Raw genomic sequence first — 21223 nt, 5'->3', positions numbered from 1 at the left:
GTTCATCATTAACTAATAATTTATAAATGACTTATAACTGAACGTTATTATAAAGTGTTACCGTGATGGAAAATATTTATTTTAATGTTTAAAAATGTGGAAACCACTCATTGCATCACACCATCTCCTGACTGCATAATTATTTGTAAAATTGGGGCTTTATAGAGTGTGTGTATACATGGTTATAAGTATAACAGTTTATATTTCATTAATTTAGGGAAATGAACAAGTGTCTTAGCCCTCAAGGGACTATTTGGCCAACCAGCTTATTGCTGCTTGAAAAGCAAAATGTTATTGATAGTGTAAAAAACATAAACTTTGAAGCACATGCTGATTGATGGAGTAACATTACTCAACATTACTTACTACCTTCCAGCAACACTACATTTAATGAAGGTAAAATAGTAAAAAACAGAATAATAGTTCATTTAAATGGAACCGGAATCAAAACCTAAAAACGTGTATACTGTAATATATGTTGAATTTTGATATTGCCAACCTTTAAATTAAATTGGCAGTAAGTAATAAACAGTATTGAACATTGAATAGTTCAGTATGGTGCATTTTTCCTTGCCACTATTTTTTTAATAGTTGTTTAATGATTTTAATGGAACCGGAACCGTTAGGCGGAACCGGAATTGGAAAATTTCTAACGATTCCCAACCCCAGTAATGACTGTTTAATAACAACAGCTTGCAGTAAGAGCCTTTGTGTAAAGGTCTTTCTTTTAATTTTTGATGCGTAGACTGTAGCCCAAGACTATCCCACGTTTTGAAATTAACTCACTGTAAATTTTCTAATGGTTCTAATGTTATATTATAATTTTATTGTTGTTTTACTTTGTCGTTTCCCGTCCCTTTGCGCCACCAGGTGGTAGTTTCACAAATGACTTTAACACGCGACAGACTTGCAGTTAACACCGTGGCCATGCGACGGCGGTACACGTGGCGGTAATAGGCATTTTGGTTGGCCACCTACTGTAGTTTGGTCGTAGAGTAATGAAGTCTGTGAATAACTTTGAATTGGATCACACTATGTCTAGCATTAATAGAGCATTCATGAATTTCATTACAACAACCTTCTCATGACTCACCAGACAATTCTATACCAAGTTCCGTTTCCCATTCTTGCCTAATATGATCAGTGTTTACATTCACCTTATCCAATAGTAAAACATAAAAGAATGAAATAGTGCCTCATTCTATTGGACTGCGATTACATAGAATTTCAAGAGTTTGATGAATGGATATTTTCTCAAAACCAGTTAAATGTTTCCTAGAAAATTCCATTTGTAAATACCAAAAAAAAAACTGTAGATAAAAGATCATATTTTAATTTAGATTGAATAAATGAGCCAAATTTATTATCAATATATAAATCTCTTACAGAAAATAAGCCATTTTGCTTCCATTAGGAGAAAACCTTGTCTTGTAAGCCAGGTGAAGGTGTGGATTTTACAAATTGGGCTGTCCAAATAAATGTTAGGAAGATCCAAAAATGATTTAATCTGCTTCCATATTTTAAGAGTGTTATTTATTACCATATTTCCATTATAAAACTTTGAATCTATTTTTATTGGACTATTTAACAAAGCTTCTAAATATGTCATCCTACAGGAAGTTCTTTCTAACCAAACCCATTCTGGTATCTCCTCTTTAGTCTCTGGAGTTTGTCTCCTCCAAGAAAGGAAGTGTAAATTAGTGGCCCAGTAGTAACATCTGAAGTAGGGAAGACTTAATCCTCCCTTTGCTTTCAGCTTACATATATGTTTTTTAGAAATTCTGACAGCTTTATAATTTCATGTAAATAAAATAATTATAGACTCTAATTTTGTAAATAACTTAGCCAGTATAAGAACTGGAATGGAAAATAAATAAATACAAAAATCGAGGAAGCGTTACCATTTTGATTGCATTGATCTTTCCTGCCACAGACATAGGTAAAGTCCTCCAAAATGGTATACTATCTTTTAACTGATTCACTTTTACCTGCCAGTTCGCTTTTAAAAGTGTATCTGCTTTTCTTGTGATTATATTTCCTAAATGTTTAATTGAATTTTGAGCAATTTTAAATGTTAGGGGCATTAACTCTCTTTTGTCCCAATTTATTGTAAAACCTGACAATTTATTAAATGAATCTAAAAGTTTCAAAAGAGGTGGAATAGACATTTCTGGCTTTGCTATATACAAAAGTACATAATATGCATACAAAGATATATATTGGGGTCTATTATTAATTAAAATAGGGGCACTTTCAACATTCTGCCCGACACTCTGCCAAAGGTTCCATCGCTAATGCAAATAGATAGGGGAGAGAGGACAGCCTTGGCATGTTCCTCTGTATAGTGGGAATGAGGCTGAAAATGTCAAGTTTGTAAGGACCAATGCTTTTGGGTTAGCGTATAAAATATTAATCCACTGAATGAATTTGTCCCCAAATCAAAATCTTTTTAGAGTTGTAAGCATATATGGCCATTCAATTTTATTGGGGTTGGGGGGGGAGGGGCGCTTGTTCAGTTGAGAGAATGAAAGGTTAATTATACAGAGAAACACTGGGGCAAGAATCACCCAGGATTTTTTATAATTTTCTGCACTAAACCCATCTGGGCCTGCACGTTTATTATTAGGGAGGTTATTAACAACTTTATTTACCTCATTTAGAGTAATTTCCTTCTCCAACATTTCAACCGGCTCTTCACTTAATTGCGGAAGATTAGATAAGAATTTATTAATTTAATTTAATTTATATCTATATTTCCTTTGGATGTATACTCCTTTATAAAAGTCTACAAAGCATTCATTTATCCGTTTGGGATCAGTTATTATTTCACCTCTCTCTGTTCGAATCTTATGAATGGCTCTAGATGCTTGGGACTGTTTAAGCTGTTGAGCTAGAAGTTTGTGATAATTCAAAATGACGTTGTTTAATCTGATTAAGTTGTTTATTTGAAATTTTTTTTTGGCAAGAATAGAATTATATTAATTTCTCAATGCTAATATATATTTTTTTTAAATAGTTGAAGAAGAATACATTTTATAACTTTATTCTAATTTAGTAATTAAGTTTTCTATTTCATTTAATCTCTTTTTATCATCTTTGTTTTTTGTGATCTGAAATGAAATTACATCTCCCCTGAAAACAGCTTTCATTGAATCCCATAGTACAGAGTCAGTCACATTGCCAATATCGTTTTCAGACTAAAAGTACCCAATTTTTTCTTTTATATAATCACAGAATTTAATATCATTCAAAAGAGAGTTGTCAACTCTCCAATTGACCTATCGGTAAGCCCCTCCCCTCGAACGCAGATGAGCCAAAGGCAGTCGAGTATCACTTGCACGGGGAGCAGAACTCAGATATCTGTAGGTTTCAGCACCATAGAGAATCATTGGAAGATCCGAAGCTTGCATCGTTTTTTATGGGGTTTATGTTTCAAAAATGGAAAATACGCCTGGGGTACTGTAACAGTGATTCCAGGTATCCTGAGAGGATAGGCAATGGAATTTATTTTATTCTATTTCCTAAACCCAAACAAAATGGAGCAAAATGTCCCAAAGCATTCACCCCCATTCCCAATGAAGACAAAAACGTTCATTTTCTGGTTGTCATACACTCATTAAAGGGATACTCCACCCAAAAATGAAAATTTTCTTATTAATCACTTACCCCCATGTCGTTCCAAACCCGTAAAAACTCTGTTCATCTTCGGAACACAATTTAAGATATTTTGGATGAAAATCGGGAGGCTGGAGAGACTCCCATAGACTGCCAAGTAAATAGCAGTGTCAAGGTCTATAAAAGGTATGAAAGCCATCTGCCATCAGGCGTGCAATCTGGGTTATATGAAGCGACAGGCACACTTTTTGTAAGCGAAGAAAACAAAAATAACGACTTTATTCAATAATTCCTTTGTCAGCTGTCTCCTTTGTGTCTCTCCATTTCACTGTATGCTGTGTATGCTCTTTTGTGTCATCCGTGCCACAAGGATGCGTGGTTTTCTTTAAAATCAAAGCTGAATACACGTAGAAACAGCGAATCCTTGTGGCGCAGATCTCTACTTTAACATATCCGACATAAGATCTGGCACCTTTTTCCCATTGTATTTTAGAAATTTATCTCTGGGCAGCTTCATGATTAACTCCTTCATTTGGTAATGATGTAACCTGATGACAAACTCTTGGACGATCATCTCTCGGTCTTCACTGAGCTCTGTGTGTGCAATCAATCTGGATAGGTTTGGTGAAGTTTTCGGAACCCAGCATTTTTGGAAGTAGTTCAGCTATAAACTCGGTAGGTCTGCTGTTTTCGTCCTTTTCTGCAACTCCTATCAGCTGAAGTTTTTGCATCTGGAGCGGGATTTGAGGTTGTAACATTTATCTCTGAGTTGCTGGCACATTCTGCACACTGTTTTTCTACGCATGTCAGACGGGTTTCCTGGTTCGTAGTAGCCTCTTCGATTGACATGACTCTTTCTGCCATGCTTGTCAGCGTCGACTGTAACTCAGTTAGTGTTTGCGTGAACGTGTCGAATTTTTGACTAAATGAAGCATTTAGCGCTGTTATGGCATCCATGATGTCTTGAGTGCTAGGAGAAATTGCGCTACCATTAGTCCCAGTTGACTTCGGCTCCCCCAAAGCGTTGCTCGAGGCCTTGCCCTGATCGTCGGCCTCTTCATGTATTTTATCATCTTTTTTCAAATGCTTTGGCATTGTTGTGATTTTAGTAAATTCCATCTGGGATATGGACTGGATCTGGGTGGTGACAGTGACCATCTGATCTGGATACAGACTGGATCCGTATGGCTACGGTGACCTCGGAATAAGAATGAAAGATACTAATATTAGTGTAGATGCCATTCTTCTTACGATTTAGATCAGCGATCTTTGAATCTGGCCCACGAGATCCACTTTCCTGCAGAGTTTAGCTATAACCCTAATCAAACACACCTCAGCATGCTAATCAATGTCTTAAGGATCACTAGAAAATCACAGGTAGGTGAGCTTGATCAGCATTGGAGCTAAACTCTGCAGCACAGTGGCCCTCCAGGGCAAGATTTGAGAAACCCTGATGTAGAGAGTACATCGGGTTTTATGGTTAGTGTTCCTGGTTCCAGTTGACCTAATTAATGCAGCCTAACAATCCTTTAATGGATTTGAATTATAGAAATGTAATAGTATGTTATGTGTATGCCAGGTTAAAGGGATGGGTCTTTAATCTAGATTTATACTGACAAAGTGTGTCTGCCTTCCGAACAAAGCTATGTAAATTGTTCCAGAATTTGGGCGCTAAATAGGAAAAGGATCCTCTGCCTGCAGTTGATTTTTTTGTTATTATTATTATTATATAGTAGGAGTTTTTTTGTGATAGCGGAGGTGATGGAGTATTAATGTGATATGGGCTTGCTTAAGTATTGAGAAGCTAAACCACCCTGAGCTTTATAAGTACTTAGCAAGATTTTAAAATGTATTTGTTGTTCAATAGGGAGCCAGTGCAGAGTTAAAAGAACCGGGCTAATAACCGGGCATAAGGGAGATTTAAGATCGGTCTGTAGTTAACTAATTCTGTAAGATTAAGTTTTTTGTTGTTGTTGTTTTTAATGAGAGGCTTAATAGCAGCCAATTTGAAGGTTCAGAATCAGAATCAGAATGAGCTTTATTGCCAGGTATGTTTACACATACGAGGAATTTGTTTTCGTGACAGAAGCTCCGCAGTGCAACAGAATGACAGCGACAGAACAAAAAAAACATACAATAAAAGAATAAAAAATACAAAAAATACAAAATCAATAGGTAAGGAATGACAATATACAAATTGACAATTGTATGGCAGATATATTACGAGCAGTTATGTATGTACAGGTATATTATGTGCCAAAAAAATAATAATTTAAGTGTACACTAAGTATGTGTTTTAGATAATAAGTGTATGTGTCTGTAAATATAAATAGTGTAATGTGTTCCACAGTTATTATCAAGTGTTCATTAGATGGATTGCCTGGGGGAAGAAACTGTTCCTGTGTCTGGCCTTTCTGGTGCTCAGTGCTCTGTAGCGTCGACCAGATGGCTACAGTTCAAAGAGGAAGTGTGCTGGATGTGAGGGGTCCAGAGTGATTTTGCCAGCCCTTTTGCTCACTCTGGATAAGTACAGTTCTTGAATAGACGGGAGGGTCGTACCGATGATTCTCTCTGCAGTCCGGACTACCCTCTGTAGTCTTCTGAGGTCAGATTTAGAAGCTGAGCTGAACCAGACAGTTACTGAAATGCAGAGGACGGATTCAATGATGGCGGAGTAGAACTGTTTCAGCAGCTCCTGTGGCAGGTTAAACTTCCTCAGCTGGCTAAGGAAGTACAACCTCTGCTGGGCCTTTTTCACAATGGAGTCAATGTGAATGTCCCACTTCAGGTCCTGAGAGATGGTGGTGCCCAGGAACCTGTATGACTCCACTGCAGTCACAGTGCTGTTCATGATGGTTAGTGGGGGGAGAGCAGGGGGGTTTCTCCTGAAGTCCACGATCATCTCCACTGTTTTGAGTGTGTTAAGTTCCAGGTTGTTGAGAGTACACCAGACAGCCAGCTCTTTAACCTCCTGTCTGTAAGCAGACTCGTCACCGTCCTGAATGAGACCGATGAGTGAGGTGTCATCTGCAAACTTCAGGAGCTTGACAGAGGGGTCCTTAGATGTGCAATCATTAGTGTACAGGGAGAAGAGCAGTGGGGAGAGAACGCAGCCCTGGGGAGCTCCAGTGCTGATTGTACGGGTGCTGGATGTGTATTTTCCCAGCCTCACTAGCTGCTTCCTGTCTGTCAGGAAGCTGTTGATCCACTGACAGACGGAGGTGGACACGGAGAGCTGAGTTAGTTTGGGCAGGAGGAGGTTTGGGATGATCGTGTTAAAGGCCGAGCTGAAGTCCACAAACAGGATTCTCACATAAGTCCCTGGTCTGTCTAGATGTTGCAGAACATAATGCAGTCCAATGTTTACTGCATCGTCCACAGACCTGTTTGCTCTGTAGGCAAACTGAAGAGGATCCAGTAAGGGTCCAGTAATGTCCTTCAGGTGGGCCAGCACCAGTTTTTCAAATGACTTCATGACCACAGACGTTAAAGCCACAGGCCTGTAGTCATTTAGTCCTGTAATTTTGGATTTCTTTTCAGATGGGGATGATGGTGGAGCGTTTGAAGCATGAAGGGACTTCACACAGCTCCAGTGATCTGTTGAAGATCTGTGTGAAGATGGGGGCCAGCTGGTCAGCACAGGATTTCAGACAAGCTGGTGTAACACAGTCTGGGCCTGGTGCTTTTTTCCTTTCTGCTTCCGGAAGACCTGGCGCACCGCATCCTCGCTTATCTGTATTGCAGGTGTGGGGGAGAGGGGGGATGCAGGAGGTGTGAATGGGGAGGGCGGTTGTTTGGAACGGTGTTCAGGACGGGTTGCAAGAGTTGTGAATAGTGAGAACGGTTGTTTGGAGAGGCATTCAAGGTGGGTTGCAGGAGTTGTGAGTGGTGTGAACGGTTGTGTGGAGAGGCGTTCAGGGCAGGTGATGGGGTGTTCTTCATGGGTGTACTTCTAAAACTTTTTCAGACCGTCTGCCAGTCGTTGATTCTCCACAGTGCTGGGGGGTGGTGTCTTGTGATTGGTGATCTCTCTCAGACTTTTCCACACTGATGCTGAGTCGTTGGAAGTGAACTGAGTCCTTATTTTATCAGAATAATTCCTCTTTGCCACTTTGATCTCCTTTTCCAGTGTGTATTCAGCCTGTTTATACAAGACATTGTCCCCCTTCCTGTAAGCATCTTCTTTGGCATGACGGAGCTGTCTGAGTTTTACAGTGAACCACGGTTTGTCATTGTTGTAAATTAGTTGAGTCCTGGTAGGAATACACATATTCTCACAGAAACTGATATAAGATGTTACAGTCTCTGTGAGTTCGTCCAGATCGATGGCAGCAGCTTCAAAAACACTCCAATCAGTGAGGTCAAAACAAGATTGTAAATCCTGCTCTGCTTCATTAGTCCATCTTTTTACAGTCTTTACTACAGGTTTAGCTGATTTTAGTTTCTGCCTGTAGGTCGGTATAAGATGAACCAGACAGTGATCAGAACGTCCCAAAGCTGCTCGTGGAACAGAGTGATATGCATCCTTTATTGTGGTGTAACAGTGTTATTTTATATTACTGTCTCTTGTGGGACATGTAATATGCTGTCTGTATTTTGGCAGTTCACGGGAGAGATTGGCTTTATTAAAATCCCAGAGGATGATTAAAATAGAGTCCGGGTGTTGTTGTTCTGTCTCTGTGATCTGATCAGCGAGTTTCTGCAAAGCCAGGCTTACGTGCGCTTGCGGAGGGATGTAAACACTCACCAGAATGAACGAGTGAAACTCCCGCGGTGAATAGAATGGCTTGCAGTTAATGAAGAGTGTTTCGAGATCTGAGCAGCACATCTTTTTTAACACAGTTACATCTGTACACCACCGTTCATTGATGTAAAAGCACATCCCCCCCGCCGCGCGATTTCCCCGTTGATTCTGTGTCGCGGTCCGCTCTGAACAGCTGAAAGCCCGGCAGATGGAGCGCGCTGTCCGGAATAGCGTCATGCAGCCAAGTTTCCGTGAAACACAGAGCAGCAGAGTGTGAGAAATCTTTATTTGTCCGGGAAAGCAGAAGGAGTTTGTCCGTTTTGTTGGGTAGAGAGCGGAGATTTGCCAGATGGATGCTAGGCAACGGCGTTTTCTGAGTCTCACGAGCGCGCCAGCTCTTTTTCCCCGTCTGCGGGTCCTCTTGAAGCGTGTGATCAGCGCAGATGCTCCGCTGACGAAAATGTCCAGCAAAACATCAGAATAGTCGAAACCGGTAATATATTGGGAGATGTGTGGAGCCGAATGTCCAGCAATTTGTCCCTGGTGAAACTGATTGCAGGAATATAACTAAAGACAGGACAAACTAACAAAAACACAAAAACAACTAAAGAGCACGTCACGGAGGCAGCCATCCTGTATCGGCGCCAGCGAGGTTTTAGGGACATATCCTAACAACACTGACAAATTAATAATATTCAGAAGAGGATCTATGACTTCTGGAAGCACCTGTTTTAAAAGCTTAAGTAGAATAGGGTCTGTGCTGTTTCGTTGTTCAGTGTTATGTATTGCCGGATGTGTGTATGTTCCTCTTGCCATGCTGTGCCCTGTCTTGGCCTAGCTGCCTGTTCTTTCCCCTCTGGGTAGTTTTTGTTGTAGTTTTGTTTATTTTTTTACTATTAATAAATGCCCTTATCTTCCTGCATTTGTGTCCTCCACCCAACCATGACATGTCGCTGTTTAACTGTCATAAATGTCTTTTTATTGTTGTTAGTATAACTCTTGCAAATAAACATACATTTTATATTTTAATATATATATATATATATATATATATATATATATATATATATATATATATATAATATTATATTTTTATATTTTAAAAGTTTTTAAAATATGCTATATAATATATAAAAACTAATATATATAAAACTTTTTAGAAAACAAAATGTGTTTTTTTTTTTTTTATGCCGGTGTGCATCAGCGAATCTGTTGACGGATGCAGTTCTGCATTGTCACGGGAGCATGCCAGCTGAAGATAATGAGGAAATTACGTCGCTCCCTTTGCACAGTGCATTCCAAATGACTACATAATGGCACGCACGTGCCCTGCTCACTCCAAAGTCCCCACTCCAAGGGGAAAGGGATGATCACTTCCATTTGGAATTTGCCCCGTGAACCGTTTGGTACCAATACTCGTATTCACACTTAGGTCATCGGGCAGTCTTTATTTCCAAGCCCTGCATATATTTTGTACACATTTTGTTTTGCTTTGGCAAGTATTTAATTGTTTTACCCAAAGAAAAAATGATGGCTTATGCAGACATAAATAAATCAGTGTCTTCATGCAGTTAAAAATAATTTGTTATATTGGCCTTTTCATGAGATAAGCCAATATGCCAATGATTTCAAATTGATCAAAATTAATCAGTCGATTAATATTGGCAGCTGCTACATCGGTGCATCTGTATTGAATACCAAGTCTGTTCTGTCTCTTTCTTAAATCTTATAGCATACTATTATGCTTTGATGTAAGAGGATTGATGTATTTGCACCTTTTGCCTTGTTTTAGGTGGCATACACCTTTGATGCTGGTCCTAATGCAGTTATTTACACCTTGCAAGACCACTTGCCAGAGTTTGTACAGGTTGTCCGTCATTTCTTTCCCCCGGAAGTCAATGGAGAAGAGTAAGTTACAAATCAGGCATGCTGTTAGTTTTCATTTAAAAACTAATTTTGCAGCTCTCACAGAGCACAGGCACTTCATGTTATGATCATAACTCTAAACTCAGTAATTTAAATTTGCAGGTTTGTCAAAGGTCTTACTGTTTGTTCAGCTGACCTTTCTGAGGAGCTAAAGAGAGACATTAATATGGAGCCCACACCCAAGGGTATACGCTATATAATCAGCACTAAGGTAATTGTCTGAAAACGGCTGCTATCTGTACTTCATTAACTGTAAAGCACATTCATCTGTCATCATCTTGTTCTGTACTGAGTATGGAAGGATGTTACAGACCTTGTTTGTCTCACTATATCTATATAACACTATACCCTATATTCAGTGTTGGGAGTAATGCATTACAAAAGTAATGATATTACAGTAGTATATTACTTTTTGGGTAATATTATACTTGGGTATAATATTATTTGGGTGATATTATACTTGTTTCAATCTTGGTAGTGCACGTTAAAACAACATATTTTGACTCAAAATTAAGTGGTGAATTTACAAACACTGCAAACACAGCACCAGAGAAAAATTCTGTGGGTGAAATAGTTTGTCTATTTCCTGTGTTCCACTTTATATTAAGTGGCATTAACTACTATGGACTTACATTTAAATTAATCGTTTGGTACAATGCACTTATTGTGTACATACATGTTTTTACACTGTACTTATGTTTTAAAAATACCTGCATGTAATTACATCTGTAATTAGGTTGGCTTGAGAAAGCCAACCTACTGATCTGCTACTTAAGCTCATTATTATTAAGTTAGCTTGAGAAAGCCAACTTACTAAAATCCATCTTAAACTTAATGATCTACTATTTAAACTTCTTATTAAGTTGGCTTGAGAAAGCCAACTTACTGATCTACTACTTAAACTATTTTTTAAGTTGGCTTGAGAAAGCCAACTTACTGAAATCCTATTTAAAATTTTTAGTTGTCTTGTTATTGTTATTTTTCTGAAATAATATTTTGCAACTCTAACTCCTCCTTGAGCTTTAACTCTACAAACTCCAAACTCGGGTCAGACTTTCAGACTGTTCTGACTTGGTTTGCTATATCTTTTCAGACTGATTTGACTTTGTTTTCTTAAAAATTAATATTAAAAATCATAAAAACCCCATAGACTTACATTGCAGAGTGCTTAAATTGAGCCAAGACTACGGTGGCTCATTAGTGCACAAGCCAAAATTATTATATTATATACTTGATGAAGTAGTATAATTTATTATACCATTCTATGTCTATCTATCTATCTATCTATCTATCTATCTATCTATCTATCTATCTATCTGTTTCTATCTGTCTATCTATCTATCTATCTATCTATCTGTTTCTATCTATCTATCTATCTACTCATCTAATATTTCTAATCTATCTGACTGTTTCTATCTATCTATCTATCTATCTACTCATCTAATTTTTCTAATCTATCTATCTATCTATCTATCTATCTATCTATCTATCCTAGCAACATGCTAATAATGTTAAACATGCTAGTCGAATGCTAATCATGCTAGAAACATGTTAACGACATGCTAGTCGCATGCTAGTCATGCTAGAAACATGCTAGGAACATGCTAGTCGCATTTTAGTCATGCTGGAGACATGCTAGCAACATGCTAGTAACATGCTAATCATGCTAGAGACATGCTAGCAACATGCTAATTATGCTAGCAAAATGCTAGCGACATGCTAGCAACATGCTAATCATGCTAGCAACATGCTAGCCGCATGCTAATCATGCTAGAAACATGCTAGCGACATGCTAGAAATAGGGCTGGGCGATATATCTAACGATATGATCATGCGCATCTAGTCAGTAAATCTGGTTCCTTGATTACCGCTAAATCGCCATCACCTGCTTTCAAATGGAGCGGCATTTTAATAGACAGAGCCGTAGATCACTGACAAGGTACGCAATATCGCGTTCATTATCCCAGATGAATCGCCTTCAAAAATCAACGCGATATTGCGTACCTTGTCAGTGAACTACGGCTCTGTCTATTAAATGCCGCTCCATTTGAAAGCAGGTGATGGCGATTTAGCGGTAAACATGCTAGCAGCATGCTAATAATGCTAGAAACATGCTAGCGACATGCTAGTCATGGTAACAACATGCTAGTAATTTGCTAATCATGCTAGACACATGCTTGCAACATGCTAATCATGTTATAATTATGATAGAAACATGCTAGTGACATGCTAGTCACTTGCTAATCATGCTAGTAACAATGCTAATCATGCAAGAAATATGCTAGTAACATGCTAATCATGATAGAAACATGCTAGCGACATGCTAGTCACTTGCTAATCATGCTAAGAACATGCTAGTTACATGCTAATCATGCAAGAAACATGCTAGCGACATGCTAGTCACTTGCTAATCATGCTAAAAACATGCTTAGGACATGCTAGTCACTTGCTAATCATGCTAAAAACATGCTAGTGACATGCTAGTCACTTGCTAATCATGCTAGAAACATGCTAGCGACATGCTAGTCACTCGCTAATCATGCTAAAAACATATTCACTTGTCAATCTTGCTAGAAAACTTTGCTGGACAGCTGCTTTCTAATCACTTCATTTGGACTGACTTGCATGCTAAAAAAACCCGCTACGACATCTAGTGCTTATTGCTAAACATGCTAGAAAGATAGCTTACTGACATGCTAGTCACTCGCTAATCATGCTAAAACATGCTAGTGAATCTTTCACTTCTAATAGAAACATGCTATCTATCAGTTGCTATCATTCTTTTGGACACCTAATCTATCTAGTCATTCTTTCTAATCTAATTAAAAATCTTTCATTCTTCAACTACTTCATTCATGCTAATCTAACTTTGCTAAACATACTTTCAAACTTCTTCAAACTTTCTGGTCAGGCTTTCTCAAGCCAACTTAAAGTTTGTCTTGACTAACTTTTTTTATCTAGTTATTATTATTCTTCTGAGACTAAAATTATGACTCTACTCCTCCTAGAGCTTTAACTCTACAGACTCCAAACTCAGCCCAGCTCTTCAGACTGATCTCGCCGGAGTTGTGCTATATCTTTTCTAACTGATTGGACTTACGGTTTTCATAAAAATGAAGATTAAAAATCATAAAAATCCCATAGACTTTCATTGAAAAGCCTCTGCTCATCTGAACACATGCTAAATCCAACTGTCAAAAAATTCAAATCTGCTACAACTGAAGCCATTAACTCAATCAACATGCTATGCCTTCTACTTCTACTATCTATTAACAAATTTTGCTATTCAAAAATCATGCTAATCATGCTATCTATCTATCATGCTCTATCTATCTATCTCTCTCTATCTATCTATCTATCTATCTAACTATCTATCTATCTATCTATCTATCTATCTAAATCATGCTATCTATCTATCTATCTATCTATCTATCTATCTATCTGCTATCTATCTATGCTATCTATCTATGCTATGATCTAGTCACAATCATACTATTCTATCCTATCTATCTATCTATGCTATCTATATAACTATCTATCTATCTATCTATCTATCTATGCTTCTTTTTAGACTGATCAGACTTACAGTTTTATTTATTATTTATATTTTTATTAAGTCAGAAAGCTCCCATAGACTCCCATTATCTGAGAAAAATTGCGCCTCTACAGGAGCAATTCCGGGACTGAGGGAGGAGTCTGCCTTAGTTTCACTTTTTTAAAAATCGGTTAAAAATACATATAAATACATGAATTTATTTCACTCTGACAAGCTAAACCAACATATTTGAATATTACAGGGGTCAGGGCTTATTAAAAATTTATATCTGGCCACAGAAGAGAGAGAAAGACGTGAGAGAATTCACCGCTCCGTTCAGCGAGTGGTCTCACAGCGGGCTCACAACAAACGAATTTATTCTTGTTTAAGACCTTTTAAAAATAAAATATTACAGCGATTGCACACAATCCACCCATTAGAACAAACCAAGAGCTAAAAGAGGGTGTTTTTCAGCTGTTGAAGTTTGAAAATGAACGATTTGCGTCAGCTCTTTTGACAGCGCGAGCCCGCGCGGCTTCTCCTGCACTCGCACTACGAGCTCACAAGAAACGAATTTATTCTTGTTTAAGACCTTTTAAAAATAAAATATTACAGCGATTGCACAAAATCCACCCATTAGAACAAACCAAGAGCTAAAAGTGGGTGTTTTTCAGCTGTTGAAGTTTGAAAATGAACGATTTGCGTCGTCAGCTCTTTTGACAGCGCGAGACGGCGCGGCTTCTCGTGCACTGACACAACGTGCTCTCAAGAAACAAATTTATTCTTGTTTAAGACCTTTTAAAAATAAAATATTACAGCGATTGCACACAATCCACCCATTAGAACAAACCAAGAGCTAAAAAGTGGGTGTTTTTTCAGCTGTTGAAGTTTGAAAATGAACGATTTGCGTCAGCTCTTTTGACAGCGCGAGACGGCGCGGCTTTTTCAGCTGTTGAAGTTTGAAAATACAAGAAACGAATTTATTCTTGTTTAAGACCTTTTAAAAATAAAATATTACAGCGATTGCACACAATCCACCCATTAGAACAAACCAAGAGCTAAAAGTGGGTGTTTTTCAGCTGTTGAAGTTGAAAATGAAGGATTTGCGCTCAGCTCTTTTGACAGCGCGAGACGGCGCGGCTTCTCGTGCAGTCGCACAACGAGCTCAAAAGAAACGAATTTATTCTTGTTTAAGACCTTTTAAAAATAAAATATTACAGCGATTGCACACAATCCACCCATTAGAACAAACCAAGAGCTAAAAGTGGGTGTTTTTCAGCTGTTGAAGTGTGGAAAATGAAGGATTTGCGTCAGCTCTTTTGACAGCGCGCGACGACGCGCGGCTTCTCGTGCAGTGACACAACGAGCTCGCAAGAAACGAATTTATTCTTGTTTACCACCTTTTAAAAAATAAAATATTACAGCGATTGCACACAATCCACCCATTAGAACAAACCAAGAGCTAAAAGTGGGTGTTTTGAGTTTTTCAGCTGTTGAAGTGTGGAAAATGAAGGATTTGCGTCATCTATTTTGACAACGCGAGACCGCGTGGCTTCACAACGACCTCACAACAAACGACTTTATTCCTTTTTAAGACCTTTTAAAAATAAAATATTACAGCGATTGCACACAATCCACCCATTAGAACACACCAACGGCTAAATTCAGATTTTTGTGAGCTGGAATATTGTGAAATTGAATGATTGCAGCAGCAGCAGACTCTCTGACGGCTCGAGACTTCAACACTGGCATGGGGAAAAAAGGTCTACATACTGAAACTACAGCCTTTTACATTAAAACACTCCAGCGAATCAGTACAAAACAATTAGAAGAATATATTATAGAGATTAAAATGAGTGCTTGTGAGATTATTTTTTTTTTGTCTTAGGCCAGAAAAAGACATTGCATCGATCTCTCGAGTTACAGAGGACGCTGATTCTGGCTTTTCGCTGCAAGAACGGACAAATCATTCGTCTTGGCAGCTTTTTTTTTTTGTATGTCTATATTTTGTATTGTCAATAGTAAATATTATGAAAACAATAAATGTTGTAATTTTGTCATCATTATATAGTTTATGTATTATAATTGCAAAATACAATTTAGCAACTCACATAGTTATCATTCATCACTGCTTAAAAATGTAAGTTGAAAAAATAAACTCTTAAAGCATGAAATAAGATACAGAATCAGTAAATTCGATTTTAATGTGGGTATATATATTATCAGTGAACTAATCATTAAATATTTGTAATCATTCATAAAATATTGGCCCCTTTCATAATGATGTTGTTCAGAAATGAAGGCCACAATGCTAATGTTTTCCACACGATGGCGCCACAGGATAGAAAATACTTCAATATCTGTTCAAAGATTTTAAAATGTTCCATTTATGTGCATAAAATATAAAATCCATATACATGCATTCTATTTTCATAAACTTTAATAAAGCCCAATATAGTATTTATGCAAAAACTGTAATCCCCTAAGTACCATTACGTTTTTTTTTCTTATTTTAATAGTATTGACAACATATTTCTCAAGTTATCACACATAAAGTGAAGAAAAGAAACTATATTACTTATCTATTTTTCATATCTATTTTCACCTTGACTTAAACCACATTGTTTCTTTTACCTTCTGTGTTGTTGCCTACAACACTTCAGTTAGAGGAATGGGAAATAGCAAACAGGGGAAAAAGGCATGACTTATTTTGCATACAGCTAGCCAAACCTGTTGAAACTGTTGTCATAGCCAAGGCTTTTTATTGGAACAGAAAACAGCAAGGGGCCATAGAAAAATACAGTTGGAAGTTTTTTTTTTTTTTTTCCACCAAGCAGCTCAAGAACCAAGGCAGCTCAAGAAGGTTGGACACACAAGTACAGTGGCTCTTTTGGCCCAAGGCCAAGCCAACATCAAAGTTAGTTCACTAACTTTACATTTATTTTATTATTATGTTGGCTTGGCACAAGCCAACACTAACTTTACTATTTAATTATTATTATTATTATTATTCTTCTGAGACTAAAATTTCCAAACGCTACTCCTCCTAGGGCTTTAAAGCCACAAGCCCCAAACTCGGCAGAGACCTGGGCCCCGGGGTGTAGTTTTATGCTATATCTTTTTAGACTGATCAGACTTACAGTTTATTTATTATTAATTTTTATAAGTCAGAAATCTCCCATAGACTCCCATTATCTGAGAAAAATTGCGCCTCTACAGGAGCAATTCCCGGGACTGAGGGAGGAGTCTGCCTTAGTTTCACTTTTAAATCGGTTAAAAATACATATAAATACATGAATTTATTTCACTCTGACAAGCTAAACCAACATATTTGAATATTACAGGGGTCAGGGCTTATTAAATATGTATATCTGGCCACAGAAGAGAGAGAAAGACGAGAGAGAATTTACCGCTCTGTTCAGCGAGTGGTCTCACAGCGGGCTCACAAGAAACGAATTTATTCTTGTTTAAGACCTTTTAAAAATAAAATATTACAGCGATTGCACACAATCCACCCATTAGAACAAACCAAGAGCTAAAAGAGGGTGTTTTTCAGCTGTTGAAGTTTGAAAATGAACGATTTGCGTCAGCTCTTTTGACAGCGCGAGCGCCGCGCGGCTTCTCCTGCACTCGCACTACGAGCTCACAAGAAACGAATTTATTCTTGTTTAAGACCTTTATAAAAATAAAATATTACAGCGATTGCACACAATCCACCCATTAGAACAAACCCAAGAGCTAAAAGTGGGTGTTTTTCAGCTGTTGAAGTTTGAAAATGAACGATTTGCGTCAGCTCTTTTGACAGCGCGAGACGGCGCGGCTTCTCCTGCACTCGCACTACGAGCTCACAAGAAACGAATTTATTCTTGTTTAATACCTTTTAAAAAAAAAATATTACAGCGATTGCACACAATCCACCCATTAGAACAAACCAAGAGCTAAAAAAGTGGGTTTTTTTCAGCTGTTGAAGTTTGAAAAATGAAGATTTTGCGTCAGCTCTTTTGACAGCGCGAGACGGCGCTTCTCGTGCACTCGCAACGAGCTCACAAGAAACGAATTTATTCTGTTTAAGACCTTTTAAAAATAAAAAAATATTACAGCGATTGCACACAATCCACCCATTAGAACAAACCAAGAGGTAAAAGCGGGTGTTTTGGGGCTGTTGAAGTGTGGAAAATGAACGATTTGCGTCAGCTGTTTTGACAGCGGGAGACCGCGCGGCTTTACAACGAGCTCACAAGAAACGAATTTATTCTTGTTTAAGACCTTTTGAAAATAAAATATTACAGCGATTGCACACAATCCACCCATTAGAACAAACCAAGAGCTGGGTGTTTTTCAGCTGTTGAAGTGTGGAAAAAGTGGGTGTTTTTCAGCTGTTGAAGTGTGGAAAATGAAGGATTTGCGTCAGCTCTTTTGACAGCGCGAGACGGCGCGGCTTCTCGTGCAGTGACACAACGAATTTATTCTTGTTTAAGACCTTTTAAAAATAAAATATTACAGCGATTGCACACAATCCACCCATTAGAACAAACCAAGAGCTAAAAGTGTGTGTTTTTCAGCTGTTGAAGTGTGGAAAATGAAGGATTTGCGTCATCTATTTTGAGATGTCGCGAGACGGCGCGGCTTCTCGTACAGTGACACAACGAGCTCGCAACAAACGAATTTATTCCTGTTTAAGACCTTATAAAAATAAAATATTACAGCGATTGCACATAATCCACACATTAAAACAAACCAAGAGCTAAAAGTTGGTGTTTTTCAGCTGTTGAAGTGTGGAAAATGAAGGATTTGCGTCATCTATTTTGACAACGCGAGACCGCGGGGCTTCACAACGACCTCACAACAAACGACTTTATTCCTGTTTAAGACCTTTTAAAAATAAAATATTACAGCGATTGCACACAATCCACCCCATTAGAACACACCATCGGCTAAATTCAGATTTTTTTGTGAGCTGGTAATTTGTGAAATTGAATGATTTGCAGCAGACTCTCTGACGGCTCGAGACTTCAACACTGGCATGGGGAAAAAGGTCTACATACTGAAACTACAGCCTTTTACATTAAAACACTCCAGCGAATCAGTACAAAACAATTAGAAGAATATATTATAGAGATTAAAATGAGTGCTTGTGAGATATTTTATTTTGTCTTAGGCCAAAAAAAAGACATTGCATCGATCTCTCGAGTTACAGAGGCCGCTGATTCTGGCTTTTCGCTGCAAGAACGGACATCAAATCATTCGTCTTGGCTTTTTTTTGCAGCTTGTATGTCTATATTTTGTATTGTCAATAGTAAATATTATGAAAACAATAACTGTTGTAATTTTGTCATCATTATATAGTTTATGTATTATAATTGCAAAATACAATTTAGCAACTCACATAGTTATCATTCATCACTGCTTAAAAATGTAAGTTGAATAATAAACTCTTAAAGCATGAAATAAGATACAGAATCAGTAAATTCGATTTTAATGTGGGTATATTATCAGTGAACTAATCATTAAATATTTGTAATCATTCATAAAATATTGGCCCCTTTCATAATGATGTTGTTCATAAATGAAGGCCACAATGCTAATGTTGTCCACACGATGGCGCCACAGGATAGAAAATACTTCAATATATGTTCACAGATTTTAAAATGTTCCATTTATGTGCATAAATATAAAATGCATATACATGCATTCTATTTTCATAAACTTTAATAAAGCCCAATATAGTATTATGCAAAAAACTGTAATCCCCTAAGTACCATTACGTTTTTTTTTTTTTTCTTATTTTAATAGTATTGACAACATATTTCTCAAGTTATCACACATAAAGTGAAGAAAAAGAAACTATATTACTTATCTATTTTTCATATCTATTTTCACCTTGACTTAAACCACATTGTTTCTTTTACCTTCTGTGTTGTTGCCTACAACACTTCAGTTAGAGGACTGGGAAATAGCAAACAGGGGAAAAAGGCATGACTTATTTTGCATACAGCTAGCAAAACCTGTTGAAACTGTTGTCATAGCCAATGCTTTTTATTGGAACAGAAAACAGCAAGGGTCCATAGAAAAATACTGTTGGATCTTTTTTTTTTTTTTTTTTTCCACCAAGGCAGCTCAAGAAGGTTGGACACACAAGTACAGTGGCTCTTTTGGCCCAAGGCCAAGCCAACATCAAAGTTAGTTCACTAACTTTACATCTGTTAGCTATTTATTATTATTATCTTTATTATTATTTTTGCTATTCTTAAAATTATTATTATTAAATTCTTCTTCCAAAACAAACTACTCCTCCTAGGGCTTTAAAGCCACAAGCCCCAAACTCGGCAGAGACCTGGCCCCCGGGGTGTAGTTTTTATGCTATATCGTTTTAGACTGATCAGACTTACAGTTTATTTATTATTAATTTTTATAGATCAGAAATCTCCCATAGACTCCCATTATCTGAGAAAAATTGCGCCTCTACAGGAGCAATTCCCGGGACTGAGGGAGGAGTCTGCATTAGTTTCACTTTTAAATCGGTTAAAAATACATATAAATACATGAATTTATTTCACTCTGACAAGCTAAACCAACATATTTGAATATTACAGGGGTCAGGGCTTATTAAAAATGTATATCTGGCCACAGAACAGAGAGAGAAAGACGAGAGAGAATTCACCGCTCCGTTCAGCGAGTGGTCTCACAGCGGGCTCACAACAAACGAATTTATTCTTGTTTAAGACCTTTTAAAAATAAAATATTACAAGCGATTGCACACAATCCACCAATTAGAACAAATCAAGAGCTAAAAGAGGGTGTTTTTTCAGCTGTTGAAGTTTGACAATGAACGATTTGCGTCAGCTCTTTTGACAGCGCGAGACCCGCGCGGCTTCTCGTGTACTCGCACTACGAGCTCACAAGAAAAAACGAATTTATTCTTGTTTAAGACCTTTTAAAAATAAAATATTACAGCGATTGCACACAATCCACCCATTAGAACAAACCAAGAGCTAAAAGTGGGTGTTTTTTCAGCTGTTGAAGTTTGAAAATGAACGATTTGCGTCAGCTCTTTTGACAGCGCGAGACGGCGCGGCTTCTCCTGCAATCGCACTACGAGCTCACAAGAAACGATTTTATTCTTGTTTAAGACCTTTTAAAAATAAAATATTACAGCGATTGCACACAATCCACCCATTAGAACAAACCAAGAGCTAAAAGTGGGTGTTTTTCAGCTGTTGAAGTGTGGAAAATGAAGGATTTGCGTCAGCTCTTTTGACAGCGCGAGACGGCGCGGCTTCTCCTGCACTCGCACTACGAGCTCACAAGAAACGAATTTATTCTTGTTTAAGACCTTTTAAAAATAAAATATTACAGCGATTGCACACAATCCACCCATTAGAACAAACCAAGAGCTAATAGTG

The 21223-nt window shown here is 37.7% G+C and overlaps 1 protein-coding gene across 7 annotated transcripts in view; it reads left to right on the top strand.

Annotated features, from left to right (window-relative positions):
* The window catches only part of mvda (mevalonate (diphospho) decarboxylase a), an 84508-nt gene that overhangs the window by 50732 nt on the left and 12553 nt on the right, over positions 1-21223 (top strand). For all 7 annotated transcript variants that reach the window (XM_042775028.1, XM_042775024.1, XM_042775029.1 and 4 more), the window contains 2 exons: positions 10152-10267; positions 10388-10496. In XM_042775028.1, coding sequence (XP_042630962.1) covers positions 10152-10267; positions 10388-10496 — 225 coding nt within the window. The remainder of the gene's footprint in view (positions 1-10151; positions 10268-10387; positions 10497-21223) is intronic.

This window comes from Cyprinus carpio, chromosome A18, assembly GCF_018340385.1.
Source record: "Cyprinus carpio isolate SPL01 chromosome A18, ASM1834038v1, whole genome shotgun sequence".
Taxonomy (NCBI): Eukaryota; Metazoa; Chordata; class Actinopteri; order Cypriniformes; family Cyprinidae; genus Cyprinus; species Cyprinus carpio.
Note: the sequence above shows the minus strand (reverse complement) of the source record. Positions and strands in the feature narration are given on the sequence as shown.